The 15742-nt window shown below is 41.6% G+C and overlaps 2 protein-coding genes across 2 annotated transcripts; both read right to left on the reverse strand.

Moving 5' to 3' along the window:
• Positions 1-1519: 1519 nt before the first annotated feature.
• Positions 1520-7119, reverse strand: LOC146976563 (amino acid transporter heavy chain SLC3A2). Its single transcript, XM_085796435.1, has 10 exons — positions 6949-7119; positions 6405-6795; positions 3904-4068; positions 3742-3818; positions 3570-3647; positions 3445-3498; positions 3145-3342; positions 2299-2406; positions 2144-2206; positions 1520-2036 (listed from the first exon to the last, which is right to left on the reverse strand). Exons 1-10 carry the CDS (start codon positions 6994-6996, stop codon positions 1647-1649), a joined length of 1572 nt encoding a protein of 523 aa, XP_085652561.1. The 5' UTR covers positions 6997-7119; the 3' UTR covers positions 1520-1646.
• A 2777-nt stretch (positions 7120-9896) lies between these two features.
• On the reverse strand, positions 9897-15232 carry ppm1na (protein phosphatase, Mg2+/Mn2+ dependent, 1Na (putative)). Its single transcript, XM_085796441.1, has 6 exons — positions 14464-15232; positions 13109-13680; positions 10812-10929; positions 10582-10696; positions 10400-10463; positions 9897-10087 (listed from the first exon to the last, which is right to left on the reverse strand). The coding sequence occupies exons 1-6, from the start codon at positions 14867-14869 to the stop codon at positions 10055-10057; spliced, it is 1308 nt and encodes a 435-aa protein (XP_085652567.1). The 5' UTR covers positions 14870-15232; the 3' UTR covers positions 9897-10054.
• Positions 15233-15742: the final 510 nt, after the last annotated feature.

Genomic DNA, 15742 nt, shown 5'->3' on the forward strand with positions numbered 1-15742 from the left:
CATATTGTTCTTTGAGGGTGTAATTATTTTACCTTGAATAAAGTAATACATTTTTGAAAAAATACAGCGGTATGATACACAGTTTGTGTGTAATATTAACAAATATTAGTGAGAGAATAAACTGGAATCACCATGGTGCAGTTGTATGCCTCCACAAACCAAGTGGCAACTTAATTACCTGACTCATAATAGGTAGGCCTATGTCTTGAGGAAATTAAACACAAGTAAATTGACAAACTGACCAAATACAATTTACTAAATTGAATTAAATTGGAATTTAACTTACATTTACTCAGTGTATTTTGTAAACTCATTCAATGAAATGAATTGGATAAATGAAATACTGTAATGTAATTCACAATGTACTTCAATTAATTCAATGTAATTTAACACATCTATTTCATTTGTATTAATTCAATTCAACTTTTAAACGTTATAATATTTACACATCAAACTGACTTTAATGAATGAAGGTTTATTAAAGTGATTCAGTTACATTGGATTCACTCAGTGAAAGCAATTTATTTCACTTAACTCAATGTCTTAACAGGACGTCTATTGTCAAAACTCTGCATTCACTCCAGATGTAACAACTGCTGGACCGGGTTAAAGGATGACAGCAAGGCAGGGAACAGAATAAAAAAATACTTGTTGATGTTGTAAACAGCATTGTTGAATGTATTTAATGATATAGTTTTGTATCAAAAATTCATTAACATCCTTAACCAATTATGAGTTATGAGCAAAGGATAGCAAAACAGGCGGTTTTATTTGTATGTGGCCTGGCAGCAAAAAACTTTAAAATGATGTCAGCATGATTTCTTTTAGAGATGCGATAGATCATTTCTTAAGTTTGACACATTTACTGACAGGAACATTATTCAGAGTAATAAAAAGCTTAAATGTTAATGACAAATATTTTTATTCAAAATTGATGGAAATTAGGGTTTATTGAAATAAAAGAACATGCAACATTACCAAGCCTGAATACAGTTGATGAATGATGACAGCTCATCATATTGACGCCACAGTCTCATCAGATACATTCGGGGCAGGAGAGCAGTGACCAATACTGCAGCACCACTATGTGGTTAACCGTGTGCACACAAGTGAATGTGCATCTCCAAGTCATACAGACATTTACTCTTCTATGGCAATACCTGTTTAGGTTATGTAATACACTGTAAATCATTGCACATCTTGATTTGCATGCAGGACTGGTAAGCATTTTCATTTGTATTGGTACTGAACTATTTATTCACATGAAATGATTTTATGCCAAAGACGTTTTTTCATTAAAAGTCAATTTATGCCTATGAAAATATTAATTCGACTTTGTGGTCTGCAGCCGCTATGTGACTACTACGTAAACTGCAATATTTCCAACCGCTGTCCTCTTCATTTCTCTACCTGATACATAAAATTGTTGATGATTTTTTTCCAGAAATAAACTATGTTCAGTGTTTTTACCCAAACTGACAGGGGCCCACACTTCTGACAACAAATGATGCCACACACAAACACAAATTCATTATTTTATTTTTGTGATCTGAACACAAACCAGTCTGAGCTTTAAAAAGCAAACGTGTCAGATGTTAATCATCGTGCGTACAGTAGATCTCCACCCAACTGAGAACAGAGAAGCTCTACGAGTAGCTTCCTCCCTCAAACAGCTTGATGACGATGGCTTCTTGGGGCTGCAGTTCCAGCGTGTACAGAGATGTGGACCCTAGACGGTCCATCCCCGTGCTGGTCACAAACACTCCGGCCTGGGGAAGGCTCGGGGCCCAGGAAGGATCCAGGGCGTGGATTTCAGACCCGGGGTTGAGCAGAACAAGGAAGTGGACACAACCCCAGGAGCGCAGGAAGGCCAGGATTGGGGGAGGTGGAGGAGCGGCAAGGGTGGAGTTGGAGGAGGAGTTGACCGAGGTGTTGAAGGGGAGGAAGGTGAAGCTGCCGTACAGAAGAGCTTCTTCTCTGGCTCTGGAGTGACTGAGGGAGGTAAACAGAGATACAGCTGTACGCCTCTCCTTGTCCTGAGAGACGGAATAGAGACAAAAGCAGTGTCATAAAGTTAGACACTTTGTTTCTTCAACAAAGCTTCATAAGATGTATTAAACATAGATCCAGCTTTATCACTCACTGTGTTGGGGTTTGATGGTTCATTCCTCTGTCGATGTGAAGAGCCAACGTTCATCGACATATTCTTCAAGAGATAAAGCTTTTATTTAGCAACTCATAAAATGTTTATTTATAAACTAATTTGTGAAGGTCTCAAGTAGGGTTTGTATTTTAAACCTGTGTTTGGTTGATGTCTTCATCGTACTGGACTGTAGGTGATCCTGGCAGGGTCATCATCAACACCAGGAGTAATTTCTTCAATTCAGGAGATGCTTTGCCTCCCACCTGCAGAAACACATCACAGTTCCACAATAATGTCCTGCCTAAACCACAGGGCAATAACATTACTCAAGTTTACTAATGCCACTCAGTTAGGATACGACTTAGTCAGTAAAGAGAAAACTGAAAAGTAAATTTAGCAGATTCTTTTATCCAAAGTGACATTAGAGATTATATCACCATTACACAGTTGATTTTCTTTGTCGTATGGTTTGTTAGTGAACTGAATACTGAAGGTGTCCCTTTGGTTAGGGGCAACTGTTGGGAATTTCCCACCTATTTTGACATTTCAGATACAACACTCACGTCCAAGAAAATAATCTGACCAGCCACACATCCAGACAGTATACAAATACAGGCTTTACAGCAAGTACATCTGTTTCAAATCTCAAAAGAATCTTGGTGCCCTTTGCACCAAATTGCAGAAGTCTGACCAGTACTTAGACTGGCTACCATTTATGGTGCTGTTGAACTCTAACAAATTGTATAAACAAGTGAAACAGTTTAACCTACCACTGATTGAAATTGGGCTTCACAAAAATGAACATCTGGCAATTTAAACCCAAAATAGTCCAACACTATTACACACTTCCCCTTCAAAAACGATAACCTAGAATCAATGTGTCTTTAATGCAGATTCAACAAGAACTCAACACTGAAACCTTGAATTTAGGATGCATTGCGTGACAAGGCTCAAGTAGTTTAAGCCGCTGACAAAATTAATGGTATGTGGATGTGTCTTACCGTCCAACTGGGCCATATATCATCTTGTCCTGTCTGCAAGTGTGTCTCTATGGCGTCTGCCACTTCCTGGGCAGACAGGAGGTGATGTGAAATTGGCAGAATTGACCTCATAACCATATCCACCAGGGTCTTGTTGATCTGGCTGGAGCTGTTCAGAGGATGCAGGACGTCTTGTGTTTGTTTTACCACCACAATCCTGAGGAGAGACCAAGGTAAGCAGTTTCCAATTTATCTGTAGTTTCATTTTATGTTAATGAAAAAGAAAAACATCTATCCACATATATACATGCAGTACCTCTCCTCCTCCTCCTGACTGCTAAATTCCCTGATGATGTCTCTCCACTCCAGTAGAGTCTGAAATGTAAATACTTGATTAGACATACAGCTTATGAAAAAAATGTTATGCATTAAGAAATATAATTTACCTTTTCTGAATATGCTGCATCCGTATCACAGATTGCAAAACCCGCCACACCCTGCTCCAACCAGAACCGCAACGTATGCTGTAGAAATGGAAGTAATGTTTAAAGTTTAAACAAATCCAGCACCACTGAGAACTTAACACATTAAGTAACGTGACCAGAGATTCGATTTCACCTGTTCTGTGGCCAGTGATGGCTCGTTTCCTGCTACATCTAGATCCACCTCACAGAAATCCAGCACCACTTTGAGACCTGCAGCACCAGTGAGAAGCTTAATTGATCCATTAATCATCAATATGGAGGCAAAAGAAAATTATGCAGGGTGACGTCAACTCACCTGCTTTGTTGCTCTCCATGAGCAGATGTTGGATCTGAGGCAATGCCCCCAAACTTTTACCAGTCTCAGTGAGGTTTGATGGAGTTGCATCTTTACCAAACAGACCCTCCAAGATCAGAGCCCCTATACCCAGGGACCTGAGGTAGGGAAGCTGCTCACACAGCACTTAAGAGATTAAAACAATGAAATGAGTTAGATATTTCCATTGCATATTTCTGTTATATCTATCACTTTTGTAGGTTTTTGTCTTGATAAACCTTGTACTGACCATTTGTGTTGGTGAAAATGGTATTTAATGCACTGCGTATGAAGCAGATGGTCATATGCAGTTTAAGGTTATCATCTACATGGCAAAACTCTTAGTTTCTGTGGGTGGGAGCGAAGGGCAACATCATTTTTTTCTGCCAAACACAACAGAGCAATCTCTTTTCTGAGTTTGTTGCAATAACGTGGTAGCCCACAGAATCAAGCCTGAGATGTCTTCAGACAGTCTGTGTGGTGCATGACATCAGGTTTCTGGTTTGCCCTGAGGAAAAAGCCAAGGCGTAATCCTTTTATGTCAAGTTTAACAAATTGCATCCTTCAGTTGGATAGTTTTACAATTATCAAGAAACCTCCATCTGGGTTTCAAAGAATCCACATCCCATTCAGACCCAATGTTGCTGTTCAGCGTGAGAAATTCTCTCCGATAAACAAGAATCTGGTTTTTCGCTGGAAGCCGTTAATGTAATGAGCAACCTTTTCACAAGATCCAGTTTCCAAACACTGAATAAATTTAAAAAAGGGCTTGACAGCTGCATGCTCACTGTGCGTCAATTGGTTTTGTGCTTGAGTGAAATGTGGTGACAAATACTGTTGGGAATGCCCATGAAAGTCCACAGAATCAACTGACGTGATAAGGCCTGATAAGTGAGTTCTGCTTTATTAAATGATGTTGACATCCTGTCTTAATGATAAACATCTGTTTGTTTGTTTTTAAACCTTCAGTATCTCAATTTTGTATTTATATTAAAGGGATAGTTCACCCAAAATTCAAATTGCACTCATTATCTACTCACCCTCATGTGGACTAAGGGCTGGGAGAAGTTTCAGAGTTATCCGTGGCTTCTCTGAGTTACAGGGGGTCTCGACGTAGCAGTGCATGTCCATATAACGGTTGCAAATGGATACCAACTGTCTTCGTAACAAAAAGACACACCAAAAAACATCCAAATACCTCCATGCTGCTCGTATGTAATGTCCGTCTTGTATTGAAGCCCCGAAATGCGAAATTGTTCTCAAAAATATTAAATTAGTCTATATTTCAAGCTTGTTTGTAGCGGAAGCTCCTCTTCCTGGTCCGTCCACATCTCCCGCGATTTGCGCCGGCGTCAGTGCGATTACTGACACGCGAGATTTGGACGGACCAGGAAGTGGAGCTTCCGCTACAAACAAGCTTGAAATATAGACTTATTTAACTCTGAAACTTCTCCCAGCCCTTAGTCGACATGAGGGTGAGTAGATAATGAGTGCAATTTGAATTTTGGGTGAACTATCCTTTTAAGCATTTTCCAAATCTGACATGTAAGATCAAAATACTGTAACATCTGAAACTAGAAAAACCTGCAACACATTTCGAAGAGATTGTAAGAATGGGAGATTAGCCTAGTCAAGGGCCAAGTAGCTCTCATTTTTGGTCAATGTGACCACCAATTTGTTAGCTGCACTATGGAGTTTCTCTTTCAATCTCCAAACATGTGACAAACTTTGAACAAACATTTGACAGCATGTACAGACTTTCCAAATAGGCCTACTCTATTGATCCTATCAGTGTCATGCCACAAATGGACCCACCAGGACTCAGGAGACATTACATTAATGTAGGTACTCTTCGACCACAATGTTTTTTCTGAGCTTGGAGATGATAAAAGCATTGTCTAAAACACGGGTGGGCAAACTTTTTGGCTCACAGGCAACAGTGAGTTTTAGAATTTGATGGACAGGCTGAGACGGATGGAGAGTGTGTGAACTAATATAAATTACATGTAAAAGTCATTACCTAAAAATAAAACTAAACTTACATTCAGTTTCAGCGCATCAAAGTTTGCAGTCTTTTAAAGCGAAAGTTCAACATTTTTGGCCCATTGCCATTGGTTTTGCATGAATTTACCTCGAAAACAACTCCATCTCGTAATGTTACGTTATTATCTCATAGCATGGTGAATGTGCAGGTCACAACTTGTCCACTAGAGCGTTTTGGAGTTGTTGGATTGTGTATTTGATGAGGGAAACCAAGAAATCCCATGAGCCTCCGTAGCGTAGCTCTGTTCCGCCGTTCTAAAAATAGCTTGCACCGACAATTCAAGGTAACGAACCTACTCCTAAGACTATGGGGATCGAGGCAATGGGTCAATTTGCCAAAATGTTGAGCTGTCACTTTAATTTGTTAAATGTTGTACCAATATTTGATGCGCTGCCATGCCAAATGTTACTTTAAATGAAACCATCATTAATTTCCTCACCATTTATGCCCCCTGACCCCTCCGCCTCCGCCTCCACGATCAGCTCGGGCTGCAGCTGGTAGAACAGCGACTTCTGCCACCACTTGAGCGGCGTCACCGTGGGCCGGGGGCTCATCGCCACGATAACGATGGAGGTGGCGAGCATGGCCAGCCACGCCAACCAGAACAGCAGCAGCAGGTAGCAGCGCACCTTCCTCCAGCCCGGCCCCCCCGCCGCCGCCTCCAGCTCACCTTTGCTCAATGGCTGCCACTGTTCCACCGATTCCGGTTCAGGCTCCTCCGGGATGAGCAGCGGCGCCGACTCCGAGCCGCCGCCCGCGCTGCCTGACAGCCCGGGGCCAGACACGCTGCCGTAGCCGGGGTCTCCTGCGTTCAGCGGCATCCTGTGCGTCTGCAGGTGAGGGGCACATGGTTAGTTTCATTTCAGTTTGTATATGCAAACACACACACACGCACAATGTAAGCTACTCCTACAATTTGTAGGAGTGTGTCATCTGTTGTTGGGCTGAAGTTTTGTTTGGACTTGTTTAGTCTGGATCCATACCGTGCTGTGTGTCTCCTCCTCGGCGGCCTCCTTCACTGTTTGTGCCATGAAACCCACAAGAGGACAACAGATGGTAACACACAGATGCAGCAGGAGTTACTGTTTCTGGAGAAATGTGCACACACTCTCAGCACACAGCCCTGCCATCCCTCCTGTGTCCCTGTCTGTCCTCCACAGGTGCTCAAATTAATTACATCTGCCACAGGTCAGGTGTCACCAGTGTAGTTGGTATGTGATTGGCCAATCCTGTTGACTTCCTCACATTTCAAATTAGCCTTCTTTCAGTAGGACCAACTGACAGAGTGTGATTTTCTACATTAGTTTTTCTTTCAGACTGGCTGTATGAGGAAGTTAAATCCAACAGGCCACTGAAAGGAGTTTATCCACCACTGATTGCAGCTTTAACAAGAACAACAAGAGAATCTTTTGCATTTTTTGGAGCAAAGTTTCTGTTCATTTCCATCCATACATTGTCAGTGCTGCTTATCTGTGCAGGATTGCAGGAGACAATTCCAGCTGGCATAAGGTGAGGGTGGGTTATTTATAGTTTCCAACCGACCTATTGTGCATAGGTTTGTGGGAGGAAGCTGTAGATCCTGGGGAGAACCAACGCAGGCACAGGGAGAAACTCCACCCAGAGAGGCTGGAAATGACCCATAATCTTGTTGTTGAGAGGCACAGTGCCACCCACTATAACACTGTGCCACCCCGTTTGATTAAATAATAATTAGACCATTCACCTGTGTTCTTTTGGAATTTTAAAAGACTAAGACATAAGACAAATTCAGACACATACAAGTACTGTACTGTAGGCCTACAGGAATCTGGCTGAAGAAAACTATATGATGAGTATTTTAATTTTGTGAGAGAGGAGGGTCAACACTTCAGTCTTTACACATCTTCTTCAGGACTATATGTAAATATTTTGATCACTCTGCTTTTTGTTCTGCACCTGGGCTCATATACTGGATGTGCACTGCTTGTACTATTCTTCTCAGTATTTTAATTTGGTCAGTTGTGCCTTAGCCTCTTGATTTCATCAGCTCGGCCGTTGTCTTCAAATTGTACTGTACAATTTTGAACAGAAATCAACAAATAGAAACTTTGCTACAAAAAATGCAAAAGATTCTCTTGTTGTTCTTGTTAAAGCAGACAGTGGTGGGTAAACTCCTTTCAGTGCCCTGTTGGATTCTCCTTCCCGTACAGTCAGTCTGAAAGGAAAACCAGTGTAGACAATCCAGTTCCAATCAGCCTGATAAGTTGGTGATACCTCAGGAAACACAGGCAGAAAGGTCTGCAGGTAGTTCAAACCAGTGCCACCCGGCTGTAAGACAGCTCTGCTCTGTCATGTTGTTTATCTACATTCAAAGTCACTACTCACATTTTCTGTCTCTTTCCTTCCTCTTTCGTTCCTTTTTTCTTCTGTTCTGCTCTGTACTTCCTCTTTACGTTCGTCCACCAGTGTTCCCACAGAGCAGTGCTGGCCTTAGTTAAATGTTTGAATGACCTGAGTGGAGTGAGGAGGTGAGAAGGACACTGTCCCATAAAAGCTCTGCTCAGTCAATTAATACGGAGGTGTTGAGCCTCACCACACCCTCGCAACACATTCTGAAGGCCCCATGACTTCCAATGAGAGCCTTGTGTGGTACTTTTAACTCCGACTTGTACCGCCTTGTTTTATTTTTTGTCAGTATTGACATACGGATAAATTAGGTGAGAAACAGTGACGTGTTTAGAGAATTTAAATTCAAGTCCTGTCGTAGTTTCAGTGTGTGTGCTGAATGTGCTACACAATTTGACTGGTTTAAATGAAATTCAGGCACACACACTTAGTAGATATAGATGTGATGACTATAGACTTTTATCTGTTGTCACATTTCAGGCAACGTCTGTGTGTATGTAAGCAAGAAATCATTTGAATGAAGGTGTCGGTGTCACCAACAGATAATACATGTGCAAGTCATTTGATGAATCATTTTAGTTCTTCAAAAAAATCAAGTCAAAAACTGCAAAACATTTACTTCTGCAAAATATTCAAGAATGTTTTTTCTTTCACATGATCTAATCACTAAAGTTCATTGTAAAGTGAACTATTAGTATGACAGAGCAATCAGTTTGAAGGTTAGTGTCAGGTTGTATCGACAAAATGAATCGGCCCTAAACCACTGAAACATGAGATTTTTTAATTATTTCATAAATTAATGAAAAACACAAAATGAATAAATTGTTTATTTCTTTTATAGCATCTATCATTTTGGATTAATGATAAAAGAAATCTGTGAGCTTTATCAGGCTGTACACATCTGCGGTCTGTAACATCACCTGCAGGTAGAACAACTTTTAAACCACATGGTGATGTAACACATCACACATCCACTCCAAAGAGCTGCAGGGAGCGTGTTTAATGAGGTATGTCTGCTAATTCCTGGGAACATCTCATGCTTAGCACGCCTCTCTCTCTCTCTATCTCCTTCCCCAACCCTCTCTGCATTCTATGTCCTTTTGTGTCTCTCCCTCTGGCTTTCCTCTCTTATGGCACACGTTTATGTTCTTGCTATAACATGTCATTGCTATCCTCGTCACCTTTGCGCCATAACAGCGTTGTGCAAACTAATTATGTACAGAGAGACCCTGCGTTCCATCACGAGACTCTGATAGACATGCAGCTCACGTGCGGTGCACATGAAACTAAGTCCAAGTTGTTGAATGCACAGCTGTTTTGGTTTTTGCATGATGTATTGCTTGAGAATTAGGAGTCATTTGATATCCATGTATGCAGTTTGTATACAGTATCACACAGAATTGTAAATGAGCTATCCTATACAGACGCTTTTAGCATGTAGTACATATCTATCAGTGTCTATCCAAGCACAGTATTGAAAATATTTCAAAGACCTGTCGGTGAGTAACAACTGATTTGAAAAAAATATAAATATTCTCAATATTAAAAAAACAAGTATTTAATTTGGATTTTATTTTAATTGACCAGAATGAAAATGTTCAAAGACAGTATATTACATCAAGAGTCATCATCAGTGCTCATCTAATATGTAAATGTGGTGTAAGATGGTCTGGGGGCCGTGAGTCTTCGTTTCCAGTCTTCGTTTTAGTTCGAGTCCTCCTCCGATCCTTCAATGTCCTGAAATGTCACAAGACAAGTCATGATGTGAGTGACCACCGTTAAAGTTGCTGCACTTTCTTCATGTAACTTTATTTACTGACAGCACACTGCGCTTTCATTGGATTATGAAGTTAACATTTCCTCAGACTTCCTGTTTTCCTTTCCCACCTTTCTGATTTTTTTCCGGACAATACATCAGCTGCAAATCTGCATCTCAGATGATAAAACTGCAAAATAATTTTACCAAACTATTGCCTCTGCTAAGGAGGTTATATGCTTTCACCCATGTATGTTTAGTTAATGGACTGAAGAATGTTTCACGTGTCTCACCATGGGCTCCTGACTTCTAAGAGTCATAGCATGTTTCTGATATGCAGAGATGATACAGTCCCGCCTGCAAAGATAGAAACAGTGACAGCACATAAGAAAAAAAAATCAGTTTTGATTCCCCCCAAAACTGACTCCTCTGTAAACATATCTGTGTGTTTTGCAGGTCAGTTATTCAGACTCACTTGCTGGTGATGCCTCCTCCTGGTGGAAGTCCTGGTACCTCCTCTGCAGCCAGGAATTTGATCACATAGAGGAGGTCAGGGTCCTCGTCTCTGGACCTCATCATCTGGATAATCTCTGTGAAAGGAACAAGGTCGGACCAGTGTGGTTGTAGATTAGGAGATGAAATGATCCAAAAGATCTGTGTTTATTGTGGTGAAGGATTTAAACAGCTTTTCACGTTGCAGCTCACCTTCCACTTTCATGTCGATCTGTTGCTCCAGCTCTGCCTCCTTCTGTAGTGCCTCTTGTGACACGTGGGGGGCGCCGGGGAAGCAAACAATGATGATGCTGATGTTGTCCAAGCTGCCCTGTGGAGGGAGACAGAGCACAGCATTGACACACGTTTGATGGAAACAACTGAGGCTGCAGTTTTAATGCCACGGTGGTGGAAGGTAACATGAACACATTTAATCAAGTAATATTTGAAGTTGTTTTACTTTAAGTGAGCATTTCTGTGTCATACTACTTAATATCTTCACTCCATTATGTGTACTTTTTAATTCACTACACATTAAATAGTAATTGTATTATTAATATTAATAAATCATATTATTATTAATACAGTAGTATTGTTACTGATAATTACTGATCACTTAAATGAGCAAAATGAGCAAGTTTGATTATAATTGGATATAATTATGTATATTTACCATAAAATCATAACAACACAACATCTACATAAAACTATGGAGTTTTTAATCACCTCCATTCAACTAGGTATGATCATAATTTGCTGCTTATATATTATATTAGCTATTATTTTTGAATTATATGATTATATAGTAATATAACTCTGGCACTTTTACTTAACTACAGGATCTTAACACTTGTTCAACTGCTTGAAATCCCTTGAAATAGACCTGCTGATAAGGAAAAGTGCAGGGGGCAGCAGGTCTGCACCAGACTGGGTGCAGATGTATTTTGGTTAATTTTATGGGAGGATTATCACATGCTGATACATTTGCTAAACAGAGTTGGGACAACATGTTTACCTCCTTTGACGTCACAGTTAAGTAGTTGTAGAAGATTATGACAGTCCTGCTTTACTGTGCTTATACTGTACATTACGCCAGTCTATGGACCTGGAAGTGAGCTAGCAGATCAATTATAAAACAAAAAGAAACAAAACTCCTGACTAACTAGGTGTCCCATATTTTTTAAAATTTCCTAAATATTAATCTCAACTCAATGTGACCTTAATAATCCTTCTGTGGAGTCAGTGTGTTGCCATAAGCATCAGTCTGTTATAATGTCAGAGAGGCTCCTTATTTATTACAACACAAAGTCTTTCAGTCGATACAGTACCTTAAGCCTTTTTAGGTGAAATAAATAGCAGCCCCTCCCAGGCAGGATAAGACCTCTGAGCTGGTGTGTATGGTGAGTTCCCATCAACACACTCACATTCAGTCTTAATCCAAGCCATGTGTAGCTTTTCTTCCCTCCTATCCCATGTCCCGGGATGCCTTAATACAGCTATTTATAGAGCGGGAGAAGGTCTCGTCGGTGTTGAGACGAGCAGTTACCAACAAGTGTTAAGAGGACCTGCAGGAGAAATCTACTTGCATAACAACATCAGCGTAATTCCTCCTCACAGGGACCCTGCCCGGCCCGCTGCTCCCCCTGCTCAATGTAAAGCTTTCCATTCATGAATCCACCGTCTGTAACACTCACCCATACAATCACAGACTTGGCACTGGACACACTGTAGCATCCAATGAGATGAGTTTGGAGAAATTAGTGCGAGTTGTGCTTAGCTAAGACGACAGGATGATGCCACCTCATGTGCTGAGGTATTAAGTACTGTAGCTCAGTGTGTAAACTGGCGGGATTTGAACCTGTGCTGGTTGCAAATTATAAGAATAAGAATAGTTTAGCAACGGGACAAATGAATTGTAGTATATAAAGAAAATAACAACAAGGCCCTTTTCTGTTTTTATCAATTCTAAATATATTGTCTGTGCAGGGCATGATGTGCTAGTTGTGTCTCGGCTCCTTCATACAAAATGAATTGGCCTCAAGTGTAATTTACATGAAAGTTTTAGATATTAAATGAAGAGAAGCTACGTTCACCTGACACCTGTGTTATGATTAGTGGTGGGCGTTATTCCTCAATATCTGGTTGGTCTAAAAAAAATGTCATAGGACAGTGCTACAAAGAGCCCAATGTGACATCTTCACATTCCTTCATTTTTTCTGACCGGAGCAATTTAAAACCCAAAGATCCACAATTTTTTTTTGTAAATACTCACATTTGACTAATTCTTTACGACAGTTTCTGTTTTTTTGACTGTTTTATTTAGGCAAAATGTGTCTAGAGACAACTGTTACTGTTTTTCAGTAGACGTGTCCTCTGAGGGAGTGCGGGTAAATCAATTTCTCCTGATGTTTTATTTTACATATACTGTATGTTTGTCATTTCAATATTTCCTACTTTCCTGGTGTAACATCTGAAATCTGTTGGTGCACTGTAGTGACGTAACATCTCACCTTATATAGGCAGAGATCAATGACCTGGGCACAAATATCTCTCAGGTCATCGCACACCTGCAGACGGCTGCGCACAAAGGCACACAGTTCCTCATTGCCGATGGCGTCCCACACTCCGTCACAAGCTAGAATTAGGAACTCGTCTTCAGGCGTCCTCTCCATCTCGTACACCTCAGGCTCCGGCGACACCAGCTGCTCGGTCTGCGGCCTCCAGTCCACCTCCTTGAAGTCAAAGTCCCCCAGTGCTCTGGAAACGGCCAGCGAGCCGTTGACTCTCTGCAGGGTCACCGAGCCCCCTGCGTTCTGGATGCGCTCCTTTTCTCTGGGGTTGAACGGCTTGTGGTCCTCTGTGTAGAAGACCACCTGGCCGTTACGGCAGAGCAGAGTGCGGGAGTCCCCACAGTTGATAAAATAAGTGTAACGTGGTGAAATCAAGACAGCTGCCGCGGTGGAGCCGCTTCGGTCCCAGTTGTCCTGGCGAGCCAGTTTGTGCATGTGGCGATCAATGTCCAGGAAGCCCTCGCGGACCCCCTCCTTTACCTGCTCGGGGTCCTCACTCGCTTTAACCCCACCTGTGGATCATGAGAGGGAGACTTTTTGTTTTAAAATAGATTTCCTGCATATATTGGAAAGTTTGCAGCCTTGCTAGGTTGTTTGTTTAGAAGCCACACACACTGATCCCGCTACCATAAACTTTGAGAGTCTGTTTTGTTTGATTTGTCCATGCAACATTAATGGCACATTACAAGGTCAGAAAAACCAACACTGCATCTGTGTTATTGTAACACTACAGTAACACAGTTACAACTGTGAAAAACAGATTGCATTTATTTAACTAAGAAAACACAGAAGATGTGTGTTTCAACGGTTTGTGACGCACAGCTGCAACACAAGATATAGTGATAGTTAATTTTCTTGTATCTTTTTGATTATCAGGTTAAATTTCTCTCTTTCACAGCTCTAAATGCCAGATTTAAAACTGAGCATCTGAATGAAAATTTTTTAGTGCCACGCATTCTACTGTAAGAGTTTCTATCAACTTTCAGTAATGTGTATATAATGTGGCTTGTTAATTGTCTCAGGCGTTATCTTAAAACTTGTATGATTTTAGCTTTTATTAATGTTGTTAATCAGTTACTTTCATGGGCTTGATTTTTTGTGAATCAAGTTTATTCCAGTTTACTGTTCATAACATTATAGTATTTCATTTTCATGACCGCACAGGAGTCCTATGTGCAGCACAACATATCAGTCTCTGTGTGAATAGGAGCTGGATGTGGCCTGAGCTAAAGAAAAATGCTACGTGTGTATTTTTAAACTCTCTTGACTGATCAGATTCACTAATTGTTCTGTACCTGTTGCCAGGATGTGCTCCAGCAGGTTTCTGGAGCAGTACTGTGCCACTGTGGTGCCTGCGTGTCCGTCAAAAACAGCAAAGTATCCCCACTCCGTCAGCTCTCCGCTCAGCTGGGGCATGCAGGTGTGGGCATCCTCCATCTGAGCCCTCCAGCCCTGCATGCTGGCCACAGCGTAGTTCATCCCAGTCTGAGCCCCCCCCTCTGAAACATGCTTCTCCAGTATGGGACGATCCAGGTAGGGGCTTGGCATCACGTCGTCCTCATCCAGACTGTCCTCCTCCCCAGCCCCGGCTTCCCTGGGCCCCCCTTTGAAGAAGAAAGTGACCATTTTCTCTGTCTCTTTGACCAGCTGGCGGAGGAAGGAGGGTACCTCCACATTGCTGGCCCGCCGGGCTGTCCTCATCACCCCGCGGAGCCTGTGCTCAAGCTTCCTGCTGGACCTGGCAGCGGCCCGTCTCCTCCTGGTGCCCCTCCTCCGGCCCTGTGTTTTCCTCAGCAGGTCCAGGGCAACAGTTGGGCTGTGTCGCTCCAAGCAGGTAAAGAGAAAGTGACTATCAGTAAGAGTTATGCTGTTGAATGAAAAACTGAGATGGTTTTCAATTGAAGAAAAGGAATTTCTTTATCCATTCGCCTCTTTGTGGAGTCAAAGAAATCCCTCCTCTGTCCTTTTTCGTCTTTGACAATGACAAGCCGTCGTCTCTCTCTGTCTCTGTCTCTGTCTCCCTCCTGTCTCTGCTACCTCTCCTGTGTCAGCGCTGAGTTTCTATTGGCCTATCTATTTCTGCTGATTATCCCTCTGCTCTGCCCCCACCTACTCCCTCTCTATCTGACCCTCTACCCCTCCCTCTGTCTGTGTAACACTGCTGGATAATCACCTGGCCCTCAAGTCAGCCCATATGACCTGTGTCTTCACACATGCAGGGATTATGACCGTGGTATTTTACACAACACAGAGGGATCCCTCAGTCAGTAGCACATGTCTATTTAGGGATTTAATGCCAGACAAAAGACATTTTGAATCCAAGCAGCTTTATTCTTAGCGACTTGCAAATCAGTAGTTTTGCTTTTTTAATTTTGAGTAAGTATATTATATTAGAAAACATAAGCTATAATATCTGTATTCTGTACCGTGTTAAAATATACATTCAAACTTTAAGTTCAAAGTCAGCTCTCAACGCTGCAGGAAGCTGCAGTTCACAAAATGTTTAGCAGCTATTCTGAAGATTTGCATTTTCTTCATCAGCATGTTTGCCCACTTTGACTTTTCAAGTTTAAA

This window comes from Trachurus japonicus, chromosome 13 (genome assembly GCF_045865225.1).
Source record: "Trachurus japonicus isolate A0001 chromosome 13, Traja_1.0".
Classification (NCBI taxonomy): Eukaryota; Metazoa; Chordata; class Actinopteri; order Carangiformes; family Carangidae; genus Trachurus; species Trachurus japonicus.